Here is a 26,288-nt window from a genome sequence, read left to right as displayed (position 1 = left end):
AGAGAAATAAATAAAAAATACTAAAAAAAAAAAGGCCACATGTGTAATGTTGGGCTCAATCAATGAGGCCACTTGAGATCTCTTAACATTTACATGAACGCTGGATGAAAATACAAAAGACCTTGTTAAAATAATTAACAGTGATTCTATCTGGACGGCAGCATTCCAGAAAGTTTCTTCCTCAGAATTTTCTGACGGGCCTTGGGGAAAGATAAAGGAAGACAGTGGCCTGGGCAGGAGAAGGACCTGCGGACCCGAGGAAGCTGGGCATGGGGGGGCCACAGCCCCAGGCGAGGTGAATTCTCAGCCCTGCGCCAACCACAGGCCAGTGCTCCCCTGGGGGCTGGGGTGCAGTCTTTCCGTGCAGGCTCCCTGCCCAAGCCCTCCGGACACGCGTGTAATGAAAACTCAGATGATGAACCGACTTGAAAAGGCCCCAACCAGACTCCTTAACCCAGACTCAGGCAATGTTAACTCCACATTTATTGATCACTTACACACCAAACTCTGCTGACAGGGTGCTGACGCATCCCAACGATGATTAAAAACTGGAGAAATGGGCTGCGTGCACATTTAAAAAAGCAAAATGTTTATACATTTGCCATTACACTTATTCCCAAGTTTTATCCCATAAAGAGCAGCATGAAAAAAAATCACAGCATAAATACTATTTAGTTAAAATGCTACCGAAAAATAGAGTAATTAAGAGGCTGGGACCCAGCCTTCAACGATGACAACCACGTGGCACCATTTAAAATGAAAAACATAAGTTAACAATAAAACAGATTCATTCACATTGTGCTTCTGGTCTTTATTTTCACTGCGTCTTTCCACAAGAAGAAAGGGAGATGTGGAAAAAAGAAAAAGCAATTTTTACATAAAATAATTTAAAAGCCTCTCAATCAGATAAAGATATCAGATGCTAACCAACTCTTTAAATAAGGGAATCCCTGCAAAGCTGAAGGAAGCAAAGAAAGTGTTTTTTCAAGGACAAAGGACACTTGTTATCTGGGTAATTTCATTTGAGTTATGGGATAATTGCGGGAAAGTTCTTAGAGCAAACTCAATGTAGCAATGTGCAGGAAAGTACCTTTTACATGGTAGGTATTTAATACAATCCAATAATGCCCTGTAAATTAAAAAGGTCAACATCTCCTTTGTGGTCTAGACCAGGGGCTGGCAAACTTTTCTATAAAAAGCCAAATAGGAAAGATTTTAGGCCTTGCAGGCCACACGGCCATCACAGCTACTCAGCTCTGCACCAGTGGCCAAAGACCATTCTGTAAATGAATGGACATAGCTGTGTTATAACTTAATTTATGGACACATCTCAATTTCCTATAATTTTTTATGTGTCATGAAATATTATTCTCCTTTAGGTTTTTTTCAACTATTTGAAAATATAAAAACCACTCTTGGCTCACAAATTATACAACAACAGGTGGCAGGCCAGATTGGGCCTGTGGGCTGTGGTTTGCCAGACCCCAGTCTAATGGTCCCTTTCTATTTCATGTTATAAAATATATTTAAAAATATCCCATTCGTCACATGTGGTTATCTTACTGAAAAATAACAAAAAGTGTTTATGTTTTTAAGATTTTATTTTCTCTCTCCCCAATCCCTCATTTGACCCTTGCTGTGTGTGTTCATCTTGTTTCTTTAGGAGGTACCGGGAACTGAACCTGGGACCTCCAATGTGGGGAGAGGTGCCTAATCGCTTGAGCTACCTCCATTCCCTGTTTGTTGTGTCTTTTGTTGTGTTTTTTCTCTTGCGTCTCCTGTTGCATCTCTTGCCCTATCAGCTCACCATCCTTCTCTTCCCCTTTAGGAGGCACTGGGAACCTCTGCTCCCTGCTTCGTTGTGTTTCTCATTATGTTTTTCTTCTTAAGTCTCTTGTTACGTCATCTTGTTATGTCAGCTTGGCAGGCTTGCCTGTCGTGCCAGCTCAGTGTCTTCTCTAGAAGGCACTGGGAACCAAACCCTGGGCCTCCCATGTGGTAGGCAGGAGCCCAATCACTTGAGGCACATCTGCTTCCCCAAAAAAGTGTTTAAAGACCCCTCTCTCTTCCCACACCCAGAACCATTTTACTAAACACTGAATTATTTCCCTCTCAAGTTATTTTAACTACAAAATTAATCAAGGACATCGCTGAAGGAGCAAGCAGGTTATTGAGCCCGGGACTCCTAGGCAGAGGGATCCTGAACTAACCAACAGGAAGAGGGATCCTAAGCCAAACAATAGGGTAAGAGCGATTTCAACCAATAGATTCCATTGCTTTAATTAAGTTAGCCAATCAGCATCTCCCAGTTAGGATACCTTATTTATGTAATATGCTAATCTGGTCTTCAAACCCTAACCAATGCCCTTGCTCAGAACCAGTGATTGACCAATCAGAACATCACAGCTGGGGCTCCACCCCCAGGGGCAGTCACACACTAGACTATATCAAGAGGGGCTCTGAAGCCTTGAGCGTGCACTCCATCTTTGCCCTGGCCAGAGGAACGTTGAGCAGTGAACGCTGAGCTGTGATGAGCGCGCTGAGCTGCGAGATGCAACACCAAGCTGACCCCGCCGAGCTGAGTTGCGGAACTGAACTACCAACGCTGAGCTGAGCTATGAATGCCGAGTCAAGCTGCAATGCTGAGCCATGTGCTTCCACCATTGCCTCGGCCAGGCTTGTGCCTTGCCCTGGCTTGGGCAGTAACACCAGGCAACATTTCCATCATCACTCTGACCAGGTTTGAGTTTAATAGTGAACTGTGATTAAGTAAAGTTTGATTGTACGGAGGTTGTGTTTCTTCACTCTGAAGTCCATTTGAACCAGAGAATAAAGCTGGTGACAACTGCAATGAGTCTCTAGCCTTCCATTTATGTACCTAGGGAGCCCAATACACAAGAAAACTCAAAATTTGCCTCCCATTCAAGAAATCCATTGGCTTACAAAGTTGCAAATTTATTTGAAGGTATTCCTCCAAATTCCTCTGCATCATTATTCCAGACTTTTCAAAAACAATGTTGGAGCATTTTTATTCTTCATAGAAAAAAGATGGACAACCCAAGTCTTAAGCAATTAGAATGTTATATGAAACAACATAAAACTATAAACTAAAGAGTAGAAAGTAAATTGTCAACACATGGCTCCGGATGGGGCTGGCAATGTGGGCAGGAAGCTAATCCGCATCACCTCTTCTCCTTGGCCTTGCTGTGGCTGGATTACTCCAGGCCAAACGTGAAGGAGCTCAGGCTGGCAGCCGTTCCTGCATACAAGGACTTCGCAGATCCCAATTATTCAATGGCAGTTCCCCCCTCCCACTGACTGACCGGTGAGGGGTGCTAAGACCTGGGTGGGGCTCAGGAGCAGCTGCATCTAGCGCTGCTGTACTTTCATCAAGGCTTCCTTCCATTACCATCGGTCACGGCTGCACAGAGGGTGGGCAAGGGAGTCTGTCCCTGCACTTTAGCCAGGCACAGCCTTCACTGCTATTCTTTAACGTGTCATGGCGAGCGGATCTCATACATGCCCAAAGCCCGCACAGTTTTCTGGATCAGAGTTCCTCTTTTAGGGTGACAACAGTTGTGGGCCGTGGGGGATCTTTGTGAAGAGCTGTAGAAACTCAGATAAAAGCTACTTGAAACTCAAGCCTCAGGAGGACTGGCAATCAGGGAAAGTTTCCCTTTTGAGGCTGCAGTGGTGCAAGGGTTTCCGCTTTTTTGGAGGAGAAAGAGCAGCCACTGAGGACAGCAAGAGCCGGCGGCAGTGACGGCCACTCAGGCTCAGGCGAACAAAGCCTGGGGGGAGCGGGGTACGACTGGGAGATGCTGCTGGGAATTTAAAGCTCCTGCACCCTCACTGAATCTCCATTTTGGCACGAGGCACTTGCGCGTTCTCTTGTGCTCTCACCATGCCCTCGAGGGCTACCTGGGGCCTCCCCTCTGCGCGGGGTGGGAGGGTACCAAGCAGCAGGTCCCAGGTGGCAGCGCCCCTCGAAGGAGCGGGCCTGGCAGTGACGTGCCCTCCCTTCTCCCCAGCCGCCTCTGCTACTATTTCTTTACGCTTAGGCTCATTTCCTAACGAGAAAAAGAAAAATTAAACAGAAGGCAGAACAGAAATGAAAATACACTCTTGAAGCAGCCAACTGAGGAGGAGGAGACTTCAATTTAAAAAACGGTCCAGGTAAAAGGGAAGGCGCCTCTTCCTTCCTCACGAAAGCAGAGGCGCCTCTGCGCCGTGTCAGAAGTCTTTAGAAGCCGCGACGCCTCCCAAAAGACGGTAAGACTTTAGCGTGGGGTGGGCAGGTGGCCAGGGCGGGGGGTGGAGTGTCCCCGGCCAGCTCAGGGTGCAGACTCGGGGCTCCCCCGTGCAGCTTCTGGGCCTGAGACCCGGAACCACTCGGCGCTGGTTCTGCCCCGGCACAGTCCACAGTCAGCCTTTGTGACCGACGGGGTGGGGTGACACCCCTGGCTTCACTCTACAGAGCCAACATGGGGTTCCCCGAGCCTGCGGCCACCAGCGAGCGGCCAGTGTCAGTCCATAGGTAAGTGACGGGAAGGACAGGATTACAAGATCCGCTTGGGAGCCAGGACGGGACGGGTTGGTAAAAATTCATATTTCTGATTGTTGAGGAAGATGCTGAATGTTTATTAAAATAATGGACGGCGTGGCCCCGTGGGTGCAGGTCCGCTCCCTCTCCCATTCACGTTTCGAGGACGGAGGCGTCCTACAACCCGCCGTAACACACGTACTTGAGCTCCAGATACTCGTCGATGCCGTACTTGGACCCCTCTCGCCCGAGGCCGGACTGCTTGACGCCCCCGAAAGGGCACTCCACGGTGGAAATGAGCCCCTCGTTTACGCCAACCATGCCCACTTCCAGCTGCTCGGCCACCCTCCAGATCTGCGCCGGGTCTCGAGAGTAAAAATAACCTGAGGCAGCGACAAGGAGACACACGTGTGAGCAGAGCATTCCCTACAGACACCGCTTCCGGGGCTGAGAAGCCACCGAGGACTCAGGGGCCTCGACCCCGCTGCTCCCCGGCTCCCGCACGAGGTCCCCCGCTGGGCCCGTCCGTCCTGCGTCTCTGGAACTGACGGAACTCGCCTGGCCGTTTCTGCTCCGCTCTCCCATCGAGGGCTGCCAGCGATAACCTCCCGGCTCCTGCTTCCTTCCACCCCATCCGCCCTGCACACCTCCACTAGACTGTCCACCAGATATTTTGGCTCAACCCTTTCAGTGACTCCGTGTTAACTACGGAATCAGGTGAACCCCCTGTGGGCACTGGAACCATCCCTCGCCTGGTTTCGGTCAACATCTTCAGCTCTACCTGCCAATACTCCAGTCTCCAACCATCTCCTCCAAACCAGCCAAACCAAATTCTCCTCATCCTTTCTTAGCCCCTGGGCCCCCTTGCTCCCCTCTGCCCAGAATCTCTTTCTTCCAGTCTCTGTGGCCCTCACGGATGACCGAGTCAGGGCGTGGCTTCCCCCACCACCGTCCCACCCAGAGAGGAAGTGACGGACGTGGCCTCAGCTCAGGAAGCGACGCCAGCTTTGTTGAGCTCCCTGAGGAGGGTGCTGGGTAATACGCTCTCTGTGTGCTGTAAGCCGTCCTCCCACTAGATGGGAAGCTGTCCCACATCTGACTTTGATCTGATCTCATGCACGGTGGATGCTACATGGTTACTGAACGTGTGAACGCTACTAGACTTGTGTCAGGCTACGGCCAGAAGGTGGACTACTAGTAATCAAAGAAAATGTGGCACTGGTGTGGAGAAAGTGGCCATGGTGGCTGCTGACGGTAGGGAGTGGAAGAGATGTGATGTGGGGGCGTTGTCCTGGGTGGTGCTGCAGGGACAGTTACCAGACACTGTATGTCCTCCCCTGGCCCACTGGGTGGACTGCGGGAGAGTGTGGGCTATGGTGTGGACCACTGACCATGAGGTGCAGCGGTGCTCAGAGATGTATTCACCAAGTGCAATGAAGGTCTCATGATGATGGAGGAGGTTGTTGTTATGGGGGGAGGAGTGGGGTGAAGGGGGTGGGGGGTATATGGAGACCTCATATTTTTTGAATGTAACATTAAAAAAATTAAAGACAAAAAAAAAAAAAAAAGGTGGACTACGGCCACCCTACCAGTTCGAGACCAAAAGGACGACAGCTGGTCGTCGTTCACTGCCTGCACCCCAGCTCAGCCCGACACCCTCTGCCCTCGGACCAGGGTGTCCTCTTCCGTGCCGGCTATCAGGAGCCAGGTCTGCTAGGCGCAGAGAAATGGAAGAAGGAGCACTTGGAACTTCAGGGCATTAGGTCCCGGAGAAGACGGGGCTTTGAGGGTAAGGCGAGTCCCCACCTAGGCCTCTCCTCCCCACCGCCTTCTCCCTCAGCTCCGACGCTCACCAGAGCTCCCAACTCTACCGGGGGGACAAGGCAGAAGGACTTGAACTTGCCCAGATCTGTCCCTGCCTCTTGGAATGCAACAAAACATAGACCCTCCTGCAGTCTCTTTCCCAAGACGCAGGGCACTGTGGAGAGGCGGGCGCCAGCCTGCGTGCGAGAAGGGGCTGAGGCCTGGCGTGGGGCGAGGAGAAACGCTCACCGGCCAAGCCGACGTCGGCAGCGTTGGCGATGGCCACGGCCTCCTCCTCCGTATCGAACCTGCGGAAGTCAAGACGGGTCATTTGCAAAATCCGCAAGGGGCAGCGTACAGGAAACCAGCTTTCTGTTTCCTAAACAACACAAAGAGTGAATCGGAGTTTTGCAAAGAGAACCGGACGTCAGATTCTCAAAGGAGTGACACCTTCAAAGCCTGGACCCCAGAATCATGTCCAGCTCAGTGATGGTTTACTGTGGGTGGGAAGTAAAAGGTCATCTCAGAAGTTCACTTCCCACAAACTCCCCTGAAAGAACTCTTGTGGATATACTCCACAAAGCGAAAAAATTAATTCGGCAGAAAGCAAAGATGAGTAAAGAATTTGGTAAATTTTATGGTCTAAATAAGTGATGATTTAAAATAAACAACAAAATCCATAACTGAACTGAGCTCTTCGGTTGACAGCAGCTTTTGCCCTCTAGCTCCCCCAGCACCCCCCGATCCTATCCCCTAAAACAGCACAATGAGCTGGAGCTCTCTCTGGGGTCCTCTCGACCCCTGGGATGACCTTACTTGATAACTGGCGCCAGCGGCCCAAACGTCTCTTCGTGGGCGCACAGCATGCCCTGGGTGACCTCGGTGAGCAGGGTGGGCTCAAAGAAATTTTTTCCAAACTGGTGCCGCTTCCCGCCCATCACAACAGTGGCCCCTTTGGAAACCGCGTCACTCACGTGTTTCTCTACCTGTGGGAGGAGAAAAAGAAGAGCCCCGGGGAAAGCTGGTTGAGAAGAACTTTCCAAGTAATACGGTCTCAGAATGTTTCAATTGCAGAAATCTGTAATTGGGTTTCTTCCCTTTCTTTATTAAACTAAAAAGGGTAAAAGCGAAACACTCCAGTTCCTTGTAGGTGGAAGAGCAAACAAGCAGACACGAAGCGGAAGAGGGCACAGCAGAGCATATGCCTCCTGCATCCCGCCCTTTGATTTTCCAGCGGTTTGATCTTCCTGCTTGTTGATCTGCTACATACTGGCTTCTTCCCAGACCTGCTATTCAGTTGGCTTCCCGGGATTTGCTTTAACTCCTGGACTCCTGGGTTAGTTCCGGTTTCTTGGCTCCCAAGTTGTCCTCTTTCCTGGACTTCACCTTCATTTTGTTCCAGTACATTCTCCTCAACAGCAGAGAGTTAGCCTGTCCAAGGGTACCCAGCCTTCTTAACCACTGCATCCTTTCACACATACAAGCAATTATTCTGAAAAAGTTGTACTGAAAGTGACTTATTTTCTGAGTTTTCTCTCATTTTATGTCTTACGTTTTATATTCAACTTTTATAAGCTAGAGTTATATTCTGTGCTTCTGTAAGACTTGACTGATACCTTGGTTGGTTATGAAATTTTGACGCAAAATGATTTTCCTTCAGAACTCTTGAGTGTACTTCTCTACTGCCTTCTAGTGTTGCTCGTGCAAAGTCTGATTCAGTAGTGGTTCTAAGGAAGTGGATATGGCTCAAGCAACTGGGCTCCTGTCTACCATATAGGAGTTCCAGGGTTCGATGCCCAGGGCCTCCTGGTGAAGGCAAGTTGGCCCGTGTGGTGAGGTGGGCCATGCAGAGTACTGCCCCATGCAGGAGTGCTGGCCCACGCAGGAGTGCTGGCTCATGCGGAGAGCTGGTGGAGCAAGATGACGCAACAAAAAGAGACACAGAGGAGAGACATAGTAGACCAGGGAGCTGAGGTGGTGCAAGTGAATGATCACCTCTTTCCCACTCTGAAGGTCCCAGGATCAGTTCCCGGAGCCACCTAATGAGAAGACAAGCAGACACAGAAGAACACACAGCAAATGGACACAGAGAGCAGACAATGGAGGGAGGGGGGGAGAAATGAATAAATAAATAAATCTTAAAATAAAAAAGTGGTTCTCTCTTCTTTGTAGGTAGCTTTTTCCCCTCTGGAAGCTTCTAGGGTCTTCTTTTTTGTTTTTATATTCTAAAAGTTAAGCAAACTATATCTGGGTTTTCTCTTTTCATTCACTCTACTTGGCACCTGGTTAACTCTTTCATTCTAAAGAATTAATTTATTGTTTCCTACCTCTGAGTTTTTGCCTACTATTTATTTGATAATTTCATTTCTCCATTTTCCTGAGTCTTTCTTTCTAGAACTTTTATGAAAGCAAGGTATTCCCCCCTTGCTTCAGATTACTTCTGATTCTTGAGGCATTTTTATATTTTTCATATCTCTGTCTTTTGCATTAAAGTCTAAAAGAGCTCCTCAATTTTTGTCTTCCACTTTCATCTACTGAATTTTTAAAAAGACTTGGCAATCACATTGTTAATTTCTACAAACTCTTTCTTGTTTCAAAGGAACCAGCTCTTATGTTTTAGATGGACTATCTTCTCAAAACTTTTGGAGGGCACTAATTACCAATTAGATACTTTCAAAATTCCTTTCTATTCCCAGATTCTATCCATATCCTTCAGGGTCAGGTGTCCCGTTTGTCCTTCCCATCCTTCCTCTCTTTTGCTGCTGATTTCCCTCAAGGTCATGATCCTTAGTTGCTGATCTTTATATGACGAAGGACTGGCTTGATTCATTTAGGTGGCTGGCATGGGTGGGCTACGCTAATTCTAGTCTCTTTCCTGAATGAGAGGGAACCCCTGCAAGCCTGGGTTTATTCTGCATTGGCAGGCTTCACTTTAGGGGCAGTCCTTCCCGGCACAGCAAGGTCAGGAGAGCCCTGCTAAGGACGCTGTGGGTTCCCTAGGTGGGCTTCTGTATTTCTTCGGAGAGATCTGTCCTGCCTGGAACAAAGGCTTCTGCTACTTTGTGTGTATTGGTGGGGTAGTGTGGGAACCCAGAAAGCCGTTCAAAAGTGTAATCCGTGAGCTCCACTCCCCCTCTGCTCCCATTCCTACTCTCTACACCAGCCAGTCCTAGGTCCATCTCCTCTGCAGGCTTCTCCTGGACATGCCCCACCTTCTCTGACTTCATGGCAACATGATCCCCTCTGTCTCCTGGAAGTTCCATCCCAACCTTCTGTCCACTGCAGTCCTCTCCACTCCCATTCTCAGCTGCCCTGTCCATGGGGCTTCAGAGGAGAGCTCAGTATAGGCTTGGGCACATTGTACCATCCAACGTACCCTTTTAAAACCCACTCTGACAGTCCACTGCCCGCCACAATCAGCCAGCATAGCCTCCTGTCTGTGATTTCTATTTTAAAAATCATTACCTCTAACATACTTAACAAGGGCCCAACCCCTTGCCCCCAAATAGAATCTGTTCTGCCCTCTTGTCATCACACTGAATGTGACAGTGCTGGTGCCCTGGTGCCCAGCCTAGAGCTCCAGGTACACGAAGCCAACGCAACGGGTTGTTTTGAAACAAGGTATTTTCTACTAAACCTTTCTTCACCAAAAATAAATGAAGAAACACACATGCCTGAGATTCTGGTGGCTTCAAGTCCTAAGAAACAGTGCCCCCAGAGGTCTGCATTTTCCCTTTGGCCAAAAAAATAAAACCAAAAAAACAAAACAAAACAAAACAAAAAACTCTAGGACAGAGTTTCCGAACCTGGCTGCAAACCAGCAACATCTGGGGCACTTAAAAATACCGATGCCCAGGCCCTGCTCCAAATGAACTAATCCCAAATCATCAGGGGGGTGGGGGCGGCGAGCCCAGGCACCTGCAGCTGTTAAAGGCACAGGGTGGTGGAGACCCTCGCTCCTGGATTTGAAGGACAGCTGCTCTAGACGAAACTGCCTTCCCAGCCAAGCGAGCACCCGTGACCCCGCCCCACCCCCGGGCCCAAAGCCGCCAGAAACGCGGGCAGGTGCCACCACAGACTTGAAAACGCTTTCTCTGAAGTAATCCCCAGGCAATAACTAGACATCCATCAGGCCTCGACGCTTTGCCTGGTTCTCACTGGGACGAGCCAGAGGCCCCGTGAGTGTGCCGGGTCTCTCACTGGATGCGGGGTCCCCAGGCGACGCCCTGGTGTGCCTCTCCTCCGCGCCCCCCTAAGCCATCTCCCCTCCCTTCTTTCCCACACATATCTCCAGCCTCCATTTTCTGCCTGATTTAAATTCTTCTGCTACAATCCAGTGAGTTGACCACCTGGCCTTCCCTAATCTTTGGTGGACAGGTCTATCCCAGACCTGTGGGGTAATGCTCTTAACTGCCCTAATCCTTGGGGAATGTGCTCCACTCCCTCTGTACCCTGTGGCAGCAAAACTCTCCCAGAACACTGGACAGGAACATCCACCGTCCTCAACTGCTGGGGCAAACTCACCCTCTCTGTACCCATGGCTGGGGTTCCTCTCTTGGTCCAAGGTGATGTCTTAATTCCAGATCTCAGCTTCCGTGGTTCTCCTCTTAAAACCCAAATGCTGGTACAGTTTTATAAATGAGTGAGCTGTTTCTCCTTCAGTCTCTCCTTTCCATGTCCTTTTTATTCCAGGCTGACAGTGGTTTTGCTCATACAGTTCTCTCAAAAACCTTGTTGGTTTAGCATGCAAGAAGCAGGGGTCCAAGTCACCAGATAGTAAGACTTTCCACAAGTCTTTCCAAGATAACTGCATCTTCAATCCTGATTTACAAGTTCCAAGTTTAATTAAGTCCTCCAATGGGGTACTTTAATCTGGGAGCTTGATTTCCAGAGGCTTGGAAATTTCCAGAATCAGTTTCTGGTTTCTTTGTGCCCGACAGTTCCATCCTCAGTGTATCTCTCTCATCTAACATTTTGCTATAAGCTGCAGGCAGAAGCCAAGCCGCATTCTCCAGGTTTACTTTGGAAATTTCTACAGGTAAATGCCCAGGCTCGCCATTTACAAATTCTGCCTTCCATAAAACACCAGGAGTTAAACTTGCTAAGTTCTCTGTAACTTTAAAACATGGATTGCCTTTCCCCCATTTTCCCATAATAGTTTTATCATTTACTTCTGAGGTATCATAAAAAGTCTCTTTAGCATCCACAATGCTATCAACAGTCTTTTCAAAGAACTGTAGGTCTGTTCTTCCAAACATCTCACAATTCCTCCAAAAAGTACTGCTTACTCATTTATAAAATTGCTCCAGCACTTCGGTAATTGCAAAAGCACTTCCCCACAACTTGGTACCAAATTCTGTATTAGTCAGCCAAAGGGATGCTGATGCAAAAACCAGAAATCTGCTGGGTGTTATGAAGGGTATTTATTTGGGGTAGGAGCGTACAGTTACCAGGCCATAAAGCATAAGTTACTTCCCTCACCAAAGTCTATTTTCACGTGTTGGAGGAAGATGACTGCTGACGGCTGTGAGGATTCAGGCTTCCTGGGTTCCTCTCTTCCCACGGCTTGCTTCTTCCTGGGTTCGGGGTTCCTCTCTTCCTGGGGCAGGCTTCTCTTTCCTCTGTGAGCTTGCTTCCTGGGGCTCCAGCTTAAGGCTTCAGCATCAAATTCCAGTTTCAAAACTCTAACACGAAAACCCTCAACTCTGTCCTTTGCCACCCCTTCGTGGGTGGCACAATGACATGGCCCAATCAAAGCCCTAATCATAACTTAACCACGCCTAGGTACAGACCACTTTGCAAACATAGTCCAGTATTTGGAATTCATAACCACATCAAACTGCTCCAGCAGTCAAAGGAAGAAAGAAAAGACTCGTGCCAGTACTTCAGCTGACACCTATCTACCCTCAAAACAAAGCTGGTCCTCCTTTCCCTTTAGGTGTGGTATGTTTGTGCTCTGAGGCAGTGAAGGAGAGAAGCTCTGTATTCACCCATAAGAGGAGACAGGGAGAGGGAAGGCAGCTGGAGAAACCCGCAGTACTCAGGTGACAGATCTTGAGAGGACCGAGAGAGCTGGAAACGCCGACGGCCAGCCGAGGCCGTCGCACAAATAGGCAGAAACTTTTCTTTTTCAGATTTCTCAAACTGTTTCACACGAGCCTTGCTGGCCATCTTACTGAAGTGTTTTCTGCTGGTTAAGCTTCTGAGATCCAGACCAAGGAATTTACTTTAATAGACAATAAAATTCACCTACCTTCTCTACGGCCTTTTCATTAATTAATGGGCCTTGAGTCGTTCCCTCCTCAAATCCATTACCCACACGCAGGCTTCTCTCCATTGCTTCACCAAATTTTTTCACAAAGGAGTCATGGATTCCCCTTTGCACCAGGAAACGGTTTGAGCAAACACAGGTCTAGAGGAAAGAAAAGAGAATTGCATGTAGACAGTTTGTACCAATCTACTGAACCACCCAATAAACGGCGCCTGCTGCAACCTCTGAGTGTGAAAACCCCACGTGGGTCTCATCCTGCATCAAACAGCTTCCTGCCCACCCAGGCTTGGCCCTAAGATGACCTAACAAGGGCGGGCGGCTTCCTCTCTAACGCCTTCCATAGCTCCCACAGCTCTGGGGTTAAACAAGTATAAATACCTGTGTGCAAAAAAGAGGCCACTTAATCTAAGGTTTTTCATATGACTTGAACAAGCCATTACAAAATAAACAGCAACTAAATGTTCTGCAACCTTTAGAGGCAGGAGTGCTGCGGTGTGAGAAGTGGGCACAGAGAACGAAGAACAGAAGGAACGAGGTCAAATACTAACCCATCTTTTAGCTTCAACTTTCCAAATATTTGGCTGAATCTGACATTTTGGAAATGGACAGGAGACCATTCTTCCAAGTCAGCCTGAATGATTTTTCCTAATTAGACCTAATAGTTTTAAACAATAAAATATAACTACATTACAACAGAAAATGTAGTTATCAATGCTTAATTTTCTTCCAGTCTATTTTCTTATTCTGCATTTTCGTAGTTGAAATAAATGTATAAACAGTTTTGTGGTTCTGATACATTTTAAGTGAAAGGGTTTATTGGCTTAAGGCAAAAGTTGTAGCTATACTGGGTAACTCTGAAGGCCATATACATTGGCATTTTGTGTTTGCAAAAGGACATGTCTTTATTTCTGAAGAACAAAACCAAAAACCAAGCCTACTGAGGTTAAGTGAAAGGGAAAACAAATCAATCACTAAGGGCCAAAGCAGGGATGTAAACTATTTAATACAGAACACCGCACAGCGTCTCACCTTTTTTCACCATTTAACCTTTCCATAGTACTTAGACTGTTTCTGGAATACACTGAAAACCGCTGATGGATGGTTCTTTAAGATGAAGCACCTGAGAATATTTCTTAAAAAGCAGGATCCTGGAGGCACCTTCGGTAGAAACTGGAGAAGGGACCTTGGCTTTCAATCCTGCTCAGCAGCAGGCTTAGCACTAATCAGGGGCATGTGACCTAGGCAAGCTAATTAGTCCAGAAAGAGCTTCATTTCCTCATCGGATGACCTGCAAGGTCCCTGCCAGATCCAGTCTTCCAGGACTTTCTACTAAGCTGTGCGCTCAGGTAACCGCTTCCCCATGGACTGCCTGGTGGGGCTTGGCTGAGCGCCCACAGGGGCCGCCCCACGGTCCAGGGAGGAGGCCGGGGAGGCCCGAGCAGGCCTCGGCATTTAGAAGATCTGAAATGTGTTCCTCCTTCCTCTCCCCAGACTGTGCGTCCCAGGCCCTCGCTGCTCAAGGCTGGTCTGTGTCTGACAAGATGAGGGTCCCCTGTCAGTAGAGCAAAGCCCAATGACGGGGAACTCTGAAAGCAGCCAGATATAAAGAGCAGGGGGAGGACGAGAAGAGAGAATAATCTGACTGGCAGACACCTGTTATGGGGAACTCCCAGGAGCCAGGGGCCGCGCCTTGCTTCTGTGCGGGCAGTCAGAAGGGTCTGTGGGCCTTCATTTCCTGGCACAGTGACTGACACTGTATAAATATTTACTGAATGAATGAATGAAGAACAAGTGAATGAATGAAGAACGAGTGAATGAAGAACGAGTGAATGAATGAAGGAGTGACGGAAGGAGTCCCAAACCTCCTTTTGGGAGATGGCTGGGCACATGTAGGAGGGTCTTTACATGGGAAGTGGATTTGGCTCACCTGGTAGAGCATCCGCCTGCCACACAGGAGGGCCAGGGTTCAAACCCAGGGCCTCCTGACCCGTGTGGTGAGCTGGCCCACGCACAGTGCTGATGCGTGCAATGAGGGCCATGCCACGCAGGGGTGTCCCCCATGTTGAGGAGCCCCACACACAAGGAGTGGACCCTGTTAAGGAGAGCCACCCCGCGCAAAGAAAGTGCAGCCTGCCCGGGAGTGGCGCCGCACACATGGAGAGCTGACGCAGCAAGATGACACAACAAAAAGAGACACAGATTCCTGGTGCTGCTGATAAGGATAGAAGAACACACAGCGAGTGGACAGAGAGAGCAGACAACTGGGGTGGGGGTAAGGGGAGAGAAATAAATTTTTTAAAAAAATCTTAAAATAAAGAAATAAATAAAACACGTTTCGCCCCATACCCACCTGTCCGGAGTTCCTAAACTTAGAGGCCAGAGCCCCCGCCACGGCCCGGTCCACGTCGGCGCTGTCAAACACAATGAAGGGCGCGTGGCCGCCCAGCTCCATGGAGACCCTCTTCACGGAGTCGGCAGCGTAGTGCAGCAGAATCTGAGCGGAGGAAAGAAAGCCGTGAGCATCCAGACGAGCCACCAGGGCCATCGCGCCTTAACACTTTAAGAACTCACCCACGTGTGCAGAGAGCAAGCGGCAGAGTGAGGCACACAGGGTGATTACTTCACTTAAAGAGGCGGAAAAAGAAGACACAGCCACATTTGCTTGTATTTTCATAAGGGAAACTCTGGGAACCTAAGAAGGAACTAAAAGTCCTGACATATAAGGCCAGGGAAGAGGGAGCTGGGAAGGGCTGGGGCTGTCTCCATGTCAACCGGTTTACATTGTTTTGACTTTTAAACTGTGTAGGTGCATGATCCATTCAAAAGTGATAGGAGGAACTTTAAACAACTAATATAGAGATGAGAGATTTGGGGGACAGCCATGCAGAATGGGCCATCCAGGTTCCCATACATGTATACGTGTATGTTCATATATATGTAAAGGTGTAAGATGTTCCAGGTATTCTGTTAATTGGGAAAATAAAGCAAGTTATAAAACAGGATAAATATACCATCCTGTTTTCTTTATTCCTTTTTTTAATTTTCCCAATTAACAAAGTATCTGGAACATCTTGACGTGTTTCTAAGACTTTATAACTTCCTCTTTTCATGTAACACTATAATATAAGGTCTGGTCAGCACACATGCTTCTGGGACTCTCCTTTATACAGCTGCACAGTACTGTGCTGTGCGGCCCATCCAAAACTTATTTACCCCGTCCCCATCTGCTGGGCATTTAGGTTGTTTCCAATCCCTGACTACTGAAAACGACACCACATTTATTCCCTTAGCATGAATCTGCAGAAGTAGAATTGCTGGCTCAAGGCACAATTGTAAGGCTTTTTGACCCACATAACTGCTAGGCTTTAAGTAGCCATCAAGAGATTTTACGGTCAAGGAGAGCTGCCCAGGGACTTTAAACCGCTTTAGTCCAGAAAAGCAGATCTTCTTCCAGACACGACGGCAGGAGAGAGGCCACCACCAAAGACCAAGATAAACAGGCAGGACTCAGAAGCACGAGGCAGCTCAGGGACACGCATCCTGCCACCGCGGGCTCTGTGGCAGGGCCCTTCGTCAGAATTGGAAATGCATGGCTGGGAAGCCGTCTGTGCGGGTACGTCCCCTGTGCCCGGGCGCTCCAATTCCAGCAAGCAGAAGCCGTAGGCATCTTCTCAGTGAAATGTTACTAGTCCACAGAGCAGGAACAAGACTTAAGACGAAGCTTTCTTTTATTGGACACAAGATAGCTGTTTTCATTTGGAATTTCTGAGAAATGCCATCCGCCAGGCAATTGATTTTTCCTGAATCAGCTCCGGCGGCATAATGAAGGTCCTTGCTGTGGGTTGCTGCGTCTTGCCGTCAGGTGGCCCTGGGCGCAGGACCTGCCTGGGTGCCTCTCCCTCCGTGGGCACCGCCGTGTCCCCACACGCAGCCTCTGCTTCCCTAGCGGTGGCCTGACGGCGGCTGTGGCCCGCCACGGCACCTGCTGCCCTGCGGGGAACTCCTGCCATCCCTTTCATGTTCCACGGACCCCTTCTCAGAACGGAGCGGCCGATAGCTTTAGGACACTCCACATCAGCGTGTCTTTAAATTAAATGGTAGGATTATTCAAAATGACATTGGACAACTTTCCCCTAATCTCAATGCCTGACCCTCACGCAGTTCAAAAGGTCATCTTCGGCAAACATTTAGAAACTCGAGATTTCCCACAGCGTCATAAAACCATCTCCCCCATCCTTACTCACCTTTCTGCAGGCAGGTATCCACTGCACTCAGAACACGCTACATCAGAATAAAACTCATACTAAGGCCACACTCTACTGTGTATTATTTAATAAATAAATCACACCCACACCAACACGTCCTCAAAGAATAATGTTATTCTGAATTTTCATTTAAGCTCACCGACCCCTATGAACTTGGATCTGAGAGGATCCCCTCGGCTCCAGCCCCCCTGCTGCCCTCCTCAGGGCCTCAGCTTCCAGAGCCCGGGAGGGACTCTGCTTGGCCCCGGGCATCCTTCCGGGCTGGCCACATTTCCCACGCCACTGGGCACCCAGGAGTCATGTCCCTCAGGTCAGACGAGCACTCAAGGCTCAGCTCGCTGAGGGGAGGGGGGATGTCACAGGGCTAAAGCCGGACTCCAGAGGGGTGACCTCCCTTGAGGGCAGGGCAGGGTCTCCGGAAGAGCCCCCCGGTGTGTGGTTCACTGAGGCAGCTCCAGAGGGCCCGGAGCTCAGCCACCACCTGTGAAGATCAACTCAGAGAGGCCTCTGCGCTACTGATCAGCTGTTGCCTCAGCGATCTCTTTAAGCCACTTCTGGCACATCACTGCTCTCGGTGAAAAACCGCACAGGCAAAGCTGGACTTAGCGGGAAGACGGTGGCGGTCGTCAGGTGGGGACATTTGGCCGTGACGAGCAAGCAAAGGCGATGGGCTGCTGCCCTCTGGCCGGAGTGGGGAGGCTTTTACAGCCCTTTCTCCCAAGCCTCTTCTTCTCAAACCACTTCAGAGCGACATCTGTAGCCTTCGACGGGTACTGGTATTGTGAGATCCCTTGACGTCATGGACATAGTGGATCATGGATCTAAACACGCCAGTTGTTGACATGAGCGACGGGCAGGACTGGAAGTGCCCTTCCGGAGCGGGGATCACAGTACGACGGAAGTGACTGTAGCGGGGGTTATTCTACTGCTTGGTTCCTTTCTGCTTCCCACGGTTTCTAAAAACAACCACAGGTCCACAAACACTTCCAGACCAGACTTGTATTATTTGTCTGACGTGTGCTTACGTACGTGACTGGCATGAGCATAAATGTATACAGGCACGAGCAGAAAAAAAAATAGCTCGAGAGAAACCCCATTAAAACAAAGCCTTTGTTCTGCCCTGACTTTTATTTCTTTTGCACATTTAAAAGGACAGATAAAAAGTCCACTCCAAGGCATGGATGTGAAGTTTTGGGGAAATAACTCTTCAACGTGAAAGGGAAAAAGCAAAAATAAAAGAAGACCTTTCCATTTCTGAAAGTACCTTTCTACTAAACACATTTGTGCTTAATTCTAAGACCTCTATTTCAAAATCAACTAAGCTTCTGGACTCTCTAATTCCAACAACATCGAATTAGGAAAGAAACGCATCCCAGAGCTGAGAGGTGGGTACTTCTCAGCCACTTCATGAACAACAGACAACGTCACCCTCTTCCCTCAGGAGCTCCATCCGAATAATCTCCCATGACTGGGCAAGCATTACTTTACCTGGCAGCACTTTAAACGCTCGGCTGTGACTCTTCCAAAAAAGAGTCATCGAGCTGGAACAGCATTTTATACTCCATGAAGGGAAAATCTGAGAATGTCATTTGCCTTTCTGAGACTGAAACCACGTACCTTTCCAGTAGCTGTTGATCCAGTAAAGGAAATTTTGGACACCAGAGGGTCAGTGCAGAGTGCTTCCCCCACCTCCTTGGCCTTCTGGCGAGAGCAGGGAACGACATTGTACACTCCGGGAGGGATCCCGGCCTGGTCTGCAAGCTGGAAGGAGAAAAAGCAGAGGCAAGGCAGTAAGTCAGCGAACAAGAAACGAGAGGAGAAATTAACAGACCTTTTAATCCAAAGGGTCGCAAGGACAATTTAAGCTGACCTTCGGAGAGAGGAAGAATCTATTTAGAACGGAAATTGATTTGCTGTTTGGGTTATGGTAACGTGAATGCTAACGTGTGGCTGCACGTCATCAAAATGAAATAGCTTAGAGGATGAGTTTCAGTGCTACCTTCTGCTCAAAAATCTTGTTTTCCTTTCCAAGAAGAAGCAGAGATTTCAAGAAAACAGTCTTTCGGTTCCCCTGCGGAATCAAGGGTACAAGTATGGAAAGGGAGCATTTATTGAGCGCCTACTACATGCAGGGCAGGGGGCCAAGGCCTCGCCTGAGGCTGCTTCCCACTGCAGGGTGAGGAAAGAGAGGTCTGTAGAAGTCCAGGGAGCCCCAGGAAACATGCTAGCGAGGCCCATGTTCTTTCCAGGGCCCGTCTCTCTGGATAAGACGCATGAGGAATGATTTCAGTTTCTGAATCCCGTGAACGTGAACCGACTGGAGATTCTGGGCAGCTGGTGGTGGGGGCAGAGTTTTTGCATTTGCCCGAATCCTCTCCCAAATCCAGGGCAAGCCAGGAAAATCAAAATATCAGAGCCACCGGCATCTACAACAAAACCAGACGACAAGACCTCTCTGCAAACCACAGGCTGTAAGCCGGCGGGAGCAAACCAGAAGCAGCCGCAAGCCCTGTGCGGCGTCCGCGGCGGCGGGAGAGGCCGAGCGCAACAAGGCCGGGTGGTGCTCTTGATAAGAGGGGACCCCAAATAGCCAGCAGGTGATGGGGGAAGGCGCGGAAGGCCAAGCTGAGAGCGGGGGCCGCAGGTGGGGGGCTCTGCCGGCCCGACGGGGGGCGAGGAAGGGACTCTGCAGCGAGGGCTGGGGAAGAGGGGGGTCGAAGACTGGGAGCTGCGTGGTGAAGAGAAGGTCCAGCTACAAGTGGGGAAGGGCCAGGCCAGGGCGTCTCACAAAGCGAGGTGTCACCTCCTGAACCCAACTCAGCAACAACAGAAGGCACCCTGTAGCTAGAGAAGCTACCTCTAAGCAGGCCTCCCTCTAAAAGTTCAGGAAAACGACTTTCACATAGAAATAAATCAACTCGGGGAGTGGGTGAAGCTCAGTGGCTGAGTGCCCACTTTCCATGTACGAGGTCCCGGGTTCAATCCCCAGTACCTTCTAAAAAAAATTAAAAATAAAGAAAGAATCAACTCGGAAAAATACTGAAGTCAAATCCCACAGAAAGTGATTGAAAGAAAAACAGAATAAGGAGAATAAACAACCCCACAGATAACAAAAGCATACTAGAAAAACAGGCACACAACAGATCAAATTTGTAACTTACTATTTCAAAATGAGGTAAAAAATGATAAGGAAATTATACACGATATGCAAGAACAACATAAGTCAGAATCAGAAAAATTTAGAAAGGAAGTGATGGTCAACAGGAAAGAATTAGAAATAAAGAAAAAAATCATTTCAGAAATGAAGACTGCTCTAGAAGGAACACAAGAAAAATAAACACAACAGATAACACCGTAAGAAAAATAGAAGGTGAAACAAGATAATTTTAAAAGCTAGAAAAATGGAAACTAATGATACAAGAGAAAGTGACAAAGAAGATCCAACACATGGATAATAGGAGTTCCTGAAGAAGTAAACCAAACCAGGGGTAAAGAGCAAATCCTGAAAATGTTCCTGAGGTTAAAATGAAATGTTTGAAGCTACACATTGAAGGAGGATACTGTATACCTAAAATATCAACCCAAAACAACTATTGGAAGCCCATTCCAGTGAAATTACTGGTCTTTAAAGAAAAAACCCACTTTCAGCCATCTTGGCAAAAAGAACAAATGACTTAAAAAGACAAGAAACAGATTACCATCAGACTTTTCAAAAGCAACACTCTATGTTAGAATAAAATGGAGAATACATTTAAGATGATCAAGGAAAGAAAATGTGAGCCAAGGATTTCATATTCCTGCAAAACCGATTTACCAGTACAATGGTCACAAACTATTACCAACACTTAGGAACACGGAGTATTGTTCCCACAAGCTCTTCCTGAGGCATCTACTTGAGAACAAGCTCTGGACAACTGAACTACTACAGAGACATAAAGTCTGGTGGTGAGCAATAAGTAGGTTGCGACTCGAACTAAATCTAAACGAGGGTTAAAGGGAGAGAGCACAGTACATCACGGTTACAGCTCTGCCAATGGGGGTGCAGACAGCAAAACTTTTAATATGGGGAAACCGCCATAGTCAAGAGGCTAAGGAGACATGATGACTGACCGTGGCGTGCTTTCCTGATGGAATGGAAAAAGGAGATTCGCTACAGACCAATGAAATCCAAAGAAAGCATGGACTTTAGTTGATCATTTATCACTACTGGTTCAGATATCAGATGCTAATAATAGGGGACACTGAGTGTGGGGTGTAGGGAAAATCTCTGTACTATCTTTGTAATTTTTCTGTAAATCAAAATTATTCTAAAATTTAAAATTGCATTTAAAAAACATGAGGAGGAGAGGAAATACAAGTAATTTAACTATGTGGAATAGACACATCAGTGGTGATATTAGCATTCACACTCAGCAGCTGTGCATGTGCAAGGTGGGACGACAGAGCAAATGCTGATTATGGGAGACTCTGATTTAATCCTTGCCTGCGTCCTTGGGAACCAGGAGGGGAGGAGATGCAGAAACTACAGTTTAAGTAAAAAACCTGTTGTACTAAGTTTGGACGGGAAGTTTCTCTATTCAATTGTGCAGTATTTTATTTTGTGTGCGTGTGTGTGCACACGTGTATCTCCTCTCCCTGCTGCTAGAAACAATGTGTAGCAACGAGCAGCCCTGGCACCCCCAGTGTTGTCTGAAAATATCATTGCCTAATAAAAGAAACCAGGGATTTCTGCAGAAATGACAAATTCCAAATCTAGGGCAAGAACTATAAAAAAAGCCAGAACTCTCTTGTCATACCAGTTAGCAAGGACACTAGCAGAGACTGCTAGGGTTATGTAAAGACTCAAAAGGCAACTGGAAGAGGCTGCCATCAGCCCGAAATGGGAGTGATTTGGGCAACAATAAGGATAACAGTTGCCATGGACTAAAACTAATTAAATATGTTAGATTCTATGAGTTCCTAAAGATACTAACCAGTGCCCCTCAAAACTGGTAAATAAGAACCAAGAGTCAAGCACGTTTACTACCTTTCCTACACAAACTTACCACTGGGTAACCAGTGGGAGAGGGGGAGCTCTGCTTTCTAGAAGTCGCGCAGCTAAGAAATGAACAAGAAAGATGCCACCTGCACCTCCTGACGAAGGACGAGACCACTGGGCAGCACTGGTGAAGGAGGCGGCTGCCAAGCTGCTCCTTCCTGACCTTTTAGGGCCTTGTCGGCCCTGTACACGGGGTAGGAGGAGACTCACCTCGGCCAGGGCCAGGGCGGACAGGGGCGTGTCCTCGGCTGGTTTCACCACCACCGTGCAGCCGGCCGCCAGGGCGGCGCCCACCTTCCGCGTGATCATGGCGCTGGGGAAATTCCACTGGGGCCAGGAGAGCAGGGGAGGAAGCACGTGAGAGGCAGGGCAGAAAGCTGGCCCTCGGGATGCACCCCCCAGCCGGCCGGCGGGGACGGCGTCCGCTCCGCACAGGTGAGCGCCCAGGACGCCTGCCACCTGCCAGCTGGAGGGACTTGCGAGACCAAGGCTCGCAGAGCCTGGAAAGGTTTTCAGAATTTTTCTTTTTTTTCCAGATGTCTTGAGATTTCAAGCATGCTCTTTTTTTAAAATCATTTTTTAAAATTTTTTGTATTTTTAAAAATACATATATATTTTAAAACATACTTTGATTACATAAATGTTACGTCAAAAATATAGGGGATTCCCCTATGACGTTTCCAGAATTGAATACAGTACACGTTCATCTACACCAGCGGTCAGCAAACCTCTTCTGTAAAGGGCCACTGAGTAAATATTTTAGGCTTTGCAGGACACACAGTGTCTGTCCCACAAAACTCTGGAGCTGTGCATGAAAGCTGCCATAGACATATCTATGTGAAAGGGCATGGCTGGGCACAGTAAAACCTCATTTACAAAAATAGGCAGCAGGGAAGCGCCTGAGGCTTGATCGATTGGGTTCCCATCGATATGGGAAGGCAAGCTGGCCTGTGCCCAGGGAAAGTTGATGCAGCAAGATGACACAACAATGGGAGACAAGCAGATACAAAAGAATCACAGCAAATGGACACAGAGACCAGACAGCAAGCAAGCCGCAGGGGGGTGGGGGGGGCGGGGATAAATAAAAATAAATCTTAAAAACAAAAACAAAACAAAACAGGCAGGAGGCTGGATTTTACCCTCTGCCCATAGTCTGCCAACCCTAAGCGATGGACTTGGGAGCACATAATAGCAAAGGTGATTTAAAAAGAGCAGATGGTTTAATACTTCCTTCTATATATATGCTTGTAGATAGTTATCAGTAGGTACTACATATCTGTAAGAACAGTATTTTTAGATTAATTTTTGTGTTATATTTGTTTAAATCTCTTTAACACCTAGTTTAATAGAAAACAGCTTATTCTCACACACGCTTCTGCATTCAGTCTCTTGTGATGTGTTATCTTGGTTTAAGTTCGAAAAAAATTTAGTCTCAAATATGTGGTTAGAAAAGGGAGGGATATTTTAATAGCCTTTCCAGAAAATTGTATGTATTCTTTTTTGACACTACACTAAAATTTGATAAGGGCTTTTTCTTTCTTTCTTTCTTTCAAATTTTTATTACGGTAATATATATATCACATAAGATTTTCTTTGTTTTTTAAGGTACCAGGAACTGAACTTGGGACCTCCCATGTGGAAAGCAGGTGCTCAACAGCTTGATTTCCCATTTTAACCACTTTCAGGTATACAACCAGTAATGAAATAATTTATTAACATATACAGTGCTTACTCTATGCCATGCACTGTTTTAAGCATTTAAAAAATTATAATTAAGTAAATGGTCATCACAGTATTATTCAGTCAGTATTATTATCTACAGTTGCATGTTTGGGGAAACTGAGACAGAGCAGAGAAGTAACTTGCCCAAGGTCACACGGCTAGTGAAGGGTGAGCGCTGAGCCAAGTCCAGCCACCAAGGCAGCAGGGGGAAGGCAATCTGTGACTGCCCCGAGCAGGGTAACAGAGGCGGTCTGAAGACCAGCTGGCAGATATTGTAGAGAAGTTAACCTGGGACCAAGCACAAGGAAGGCCCAAGAAAAAGGCTGTCACAGAGAAAGCTGGGCACCCCAGGGATATCCCGCAACCCCTCTGGATGGGCAGAGTAGCTTATTTCTTGGCATTTTTCACCAAGAAAAACGCTGGATGGGTGCACCACCGTTTTGCTGTTGGTGGTAGCTGTAAATTAAGCCTAACGTTTTAGGCAACTATGGCATACTAAGAAATGTGAATTTTGGGGGAGTGGCTATAGCTCAAGTGGTTGAGTGCCTGCTTCCTGGGGACGAGGTCCTGGTTCAATCCCTGGTACCTCCTCAAAACAAACAAACAAACAAACAAAAAAACTAACTCTCATTGGGCAGCAGATGTAGCTCAGGGGTCGAGCGCCTGCTTCCCATGTACATGGTCTCGGGTTCAATCCTCAGTACTTCCTAAAGAATTAAAAAGAAATGTGTCCCAGAAGAACACACAGCGAATGGACACAGAGAGCAGACACCTGGGAGGGGGTTGTAAATAAATAAATCTTAAAAAAAAAGAAACGTGTCGTATCCTAGGTCTTTTTAACGAACGACAGCTGCCAGAAGATCTTTTCAGAGGTGCTAGGCAATGCCAGGAACAAGCCACAGGCCAGTGGGGAAAGCTCTCGGGGGGCTGCCTGCGGCCAGCCCACCTCCTTCCACTCTCTGCCACCACCCATCCTTCCTACAGGGGACTGGAAAAGCAAGGCAGGGGGGCGCAGACAGCAGGCAGCAGGTGTCCTCCTGAGCAGGGCGAGCCGCCCCAGCCCACTCCCCCAGGACCTCGCGCCACCACCTACCGGTGTGATGACCACAGCCACGCCCACGGGCTGCTTGAGCACCAGGCCCCGCCGGTCTCTCGCTGGGCCACCGATGACGTCTCCGTAGACGCGGCGTGCTTCCTCCGAAAACCACTCGAGGAAGAGGGCGGAATAGAGGACTTCTCCCTGCGCCTCCTTCAGCGGCTTTCCCTCGATTCAACCAGAAAGGGACGCGTTTATCACCTTCTAGGACCAAGAGCCTGACTCTGCTTCTCCATCCGCCGGGGCTGCAAGTGGCAAACCCAACAGGGTTGCCGGGATGGCGGTGGAGAGCAGCCCGGCGGCCCCTTAGCCCCAGAAAAGTCACCTGCATTCTTGAGGGGACACCAGAACTGCACCTTCTAATTTTTCCTCCTTCCAATATCTTCTAGAAGTTGTAACCATGGTACAAAGCCCTTAATTATAGCCATAGAGGAACTAACGGCACATTTTTAAAAATAAAATCTCATTGAAGTACATCATTTATACATGAATATACATAAACAAGAAACATATAAAGTTTGTGAATTTACAAAACAAACATGATACAAGGCTCTCACACATCTTCTCACTACCAACACCTTGCTCTGTTGGGAAACATTTATCACAAATTATGAAAGAGCGTCATCCAAATATTACTACTAATTATAGCCCATATCCTACATTTGGTGTACTTTCCCTCAACCCACCCAATTACTGATACCGTATATTAGTATTATATATCTGGTATCGTTCAGAAGAAACTGTTCTCATATTTGTCTTGTTAAGCACAGTTCATCATCCACTACTGGATTCCTTGTGTTATACAGTCCCGTGCTTTCTACAATCCATTCAAAGTGTACACTCAGTGGCTCTCATTTTCATCAAATCATTGTGCTGTCACCATCTCAGTCAATTTTAGAATGGTTTCATTACTCCAAAAGGAAAAATCCCATAACGCCTTACACCTTGCCATTGTTGTCCCTTAGGATTGAAAAAATATCTTCTTGCCATTAATGATACATTTTTAAATGTACTAAAGCAACATGAAAAATCAACCAAGAGCCATGTAGAAAAATTTGGAATGGTAAAAATACAGCATTCACTTAGTTCTTCCTAAAACCCACTTCCTATTATTAAAGGATAAGCTAGAACATCTGGATTTTGTTTTTGCAAATATGAGTATCGAGCTTACTTAGAAAATGTCTGTGGCTGGTATATTAATTATTTGCTATATGATCACTAGGCAAGGAATTCACATTTTGTTTAGCTACATAACGAAAGGGAAGCGAGAGGCATTCTCAAGCTTTAGGCTAAGAATGCCTGGACGGTTCCTAGCAAAGCAACCCAAGACTGTAGACTTACATTTTCAGCTGTGATTATCCTGGCAAGGTCGTCCTGATTTTGTATCATTAAATCATACCATTTCCGAAGTAATGAACTCCTCTCCTGTTAAAGAAATAAGGTAAAGAGACAATGAAATGCCAAGTGTGAGAGAGACCACCAGGAAATCTTCAATTCCTAAAATACTATTGATGTGGTCTAATTTGGACACTTCTTTGTGAAGATCCAAT

At 47.6% G+C, this 26,288-nt stretch overlaps 1 protein-coding gene across 1 annotated transcript in view; it reads right to left on the bottom strand.

Moving 5' to 3' along the window:
* Positions 1 to 465: 465 nt before the first annotated feature.
* The window catches only part of ALDH5A1 (aldehyde dehydrogenase 5 family member A1), a 29,877-nt gene continuing 4,054 nt past the window's right edge, over positions 466 to 26,288 (bottom strand). Inside the window, exons 2-10 of the mRNA XM_058285315.1 lie at positions 26,080 to 26,163; positions 24,736 to 24,906; positions 22,131 to 22,247; positions 18,500 to 18,643; positions 14,968 to 15,111; positions 12,600 to 12,758; positions 7,163 to 7,332; positions 6,596 to 6,654; positions 466 to 4,926 (exon numbers count right to left, since the gene is read on the bottom strand). Coding sequence (XP_058141298.1) covers positions 4,721 to 4,926; positions 6,596 to 6,654; positions 7,163 to 7,332; positions 12,600 to 12,758; positions 14,968 to 15,111; positions 18,500 to 18,643; positions 22,131 to 22,247; positions 24,736 to 24,906; positions 26,080 to 26,163 — 1,254 coding nt within the window. The 3' untranslated portion in view covers positions 466 to 4,720. The remainder of the gene's footprint in view (positions 4,927 to 6,595; positions 6,655 to 7,162; positions 7,333 to 12,599; positions 12,759 to 14,967; positions 15,112 to 18,499; positions 18,644 to 22,130; positions 22,248 to 24,735; positions 24,907 to 26,079; positions 26,164 to 26,288) is intronic.

This window comes from Dasypus novemcinctus, chromosome 22 (assembly GCF_030445035.2).
Source record: "Dasypus novemcinctus isolate mDasNov1 chromosome 22, mDasNov1.1.hap2, whole genome shotgun sequence".
Classification (NCBI taxonomy): Eukaryota; Metazoa; Chordata; class Mammalia; order Cingulata; family Dasypodidae; genus Dasypus; species Dasypus novemcinctus.
Note: the sequence above shows the minus strand (reverse complement) of the source record. Positions and strands in the feature narration are given on the sequence as shown.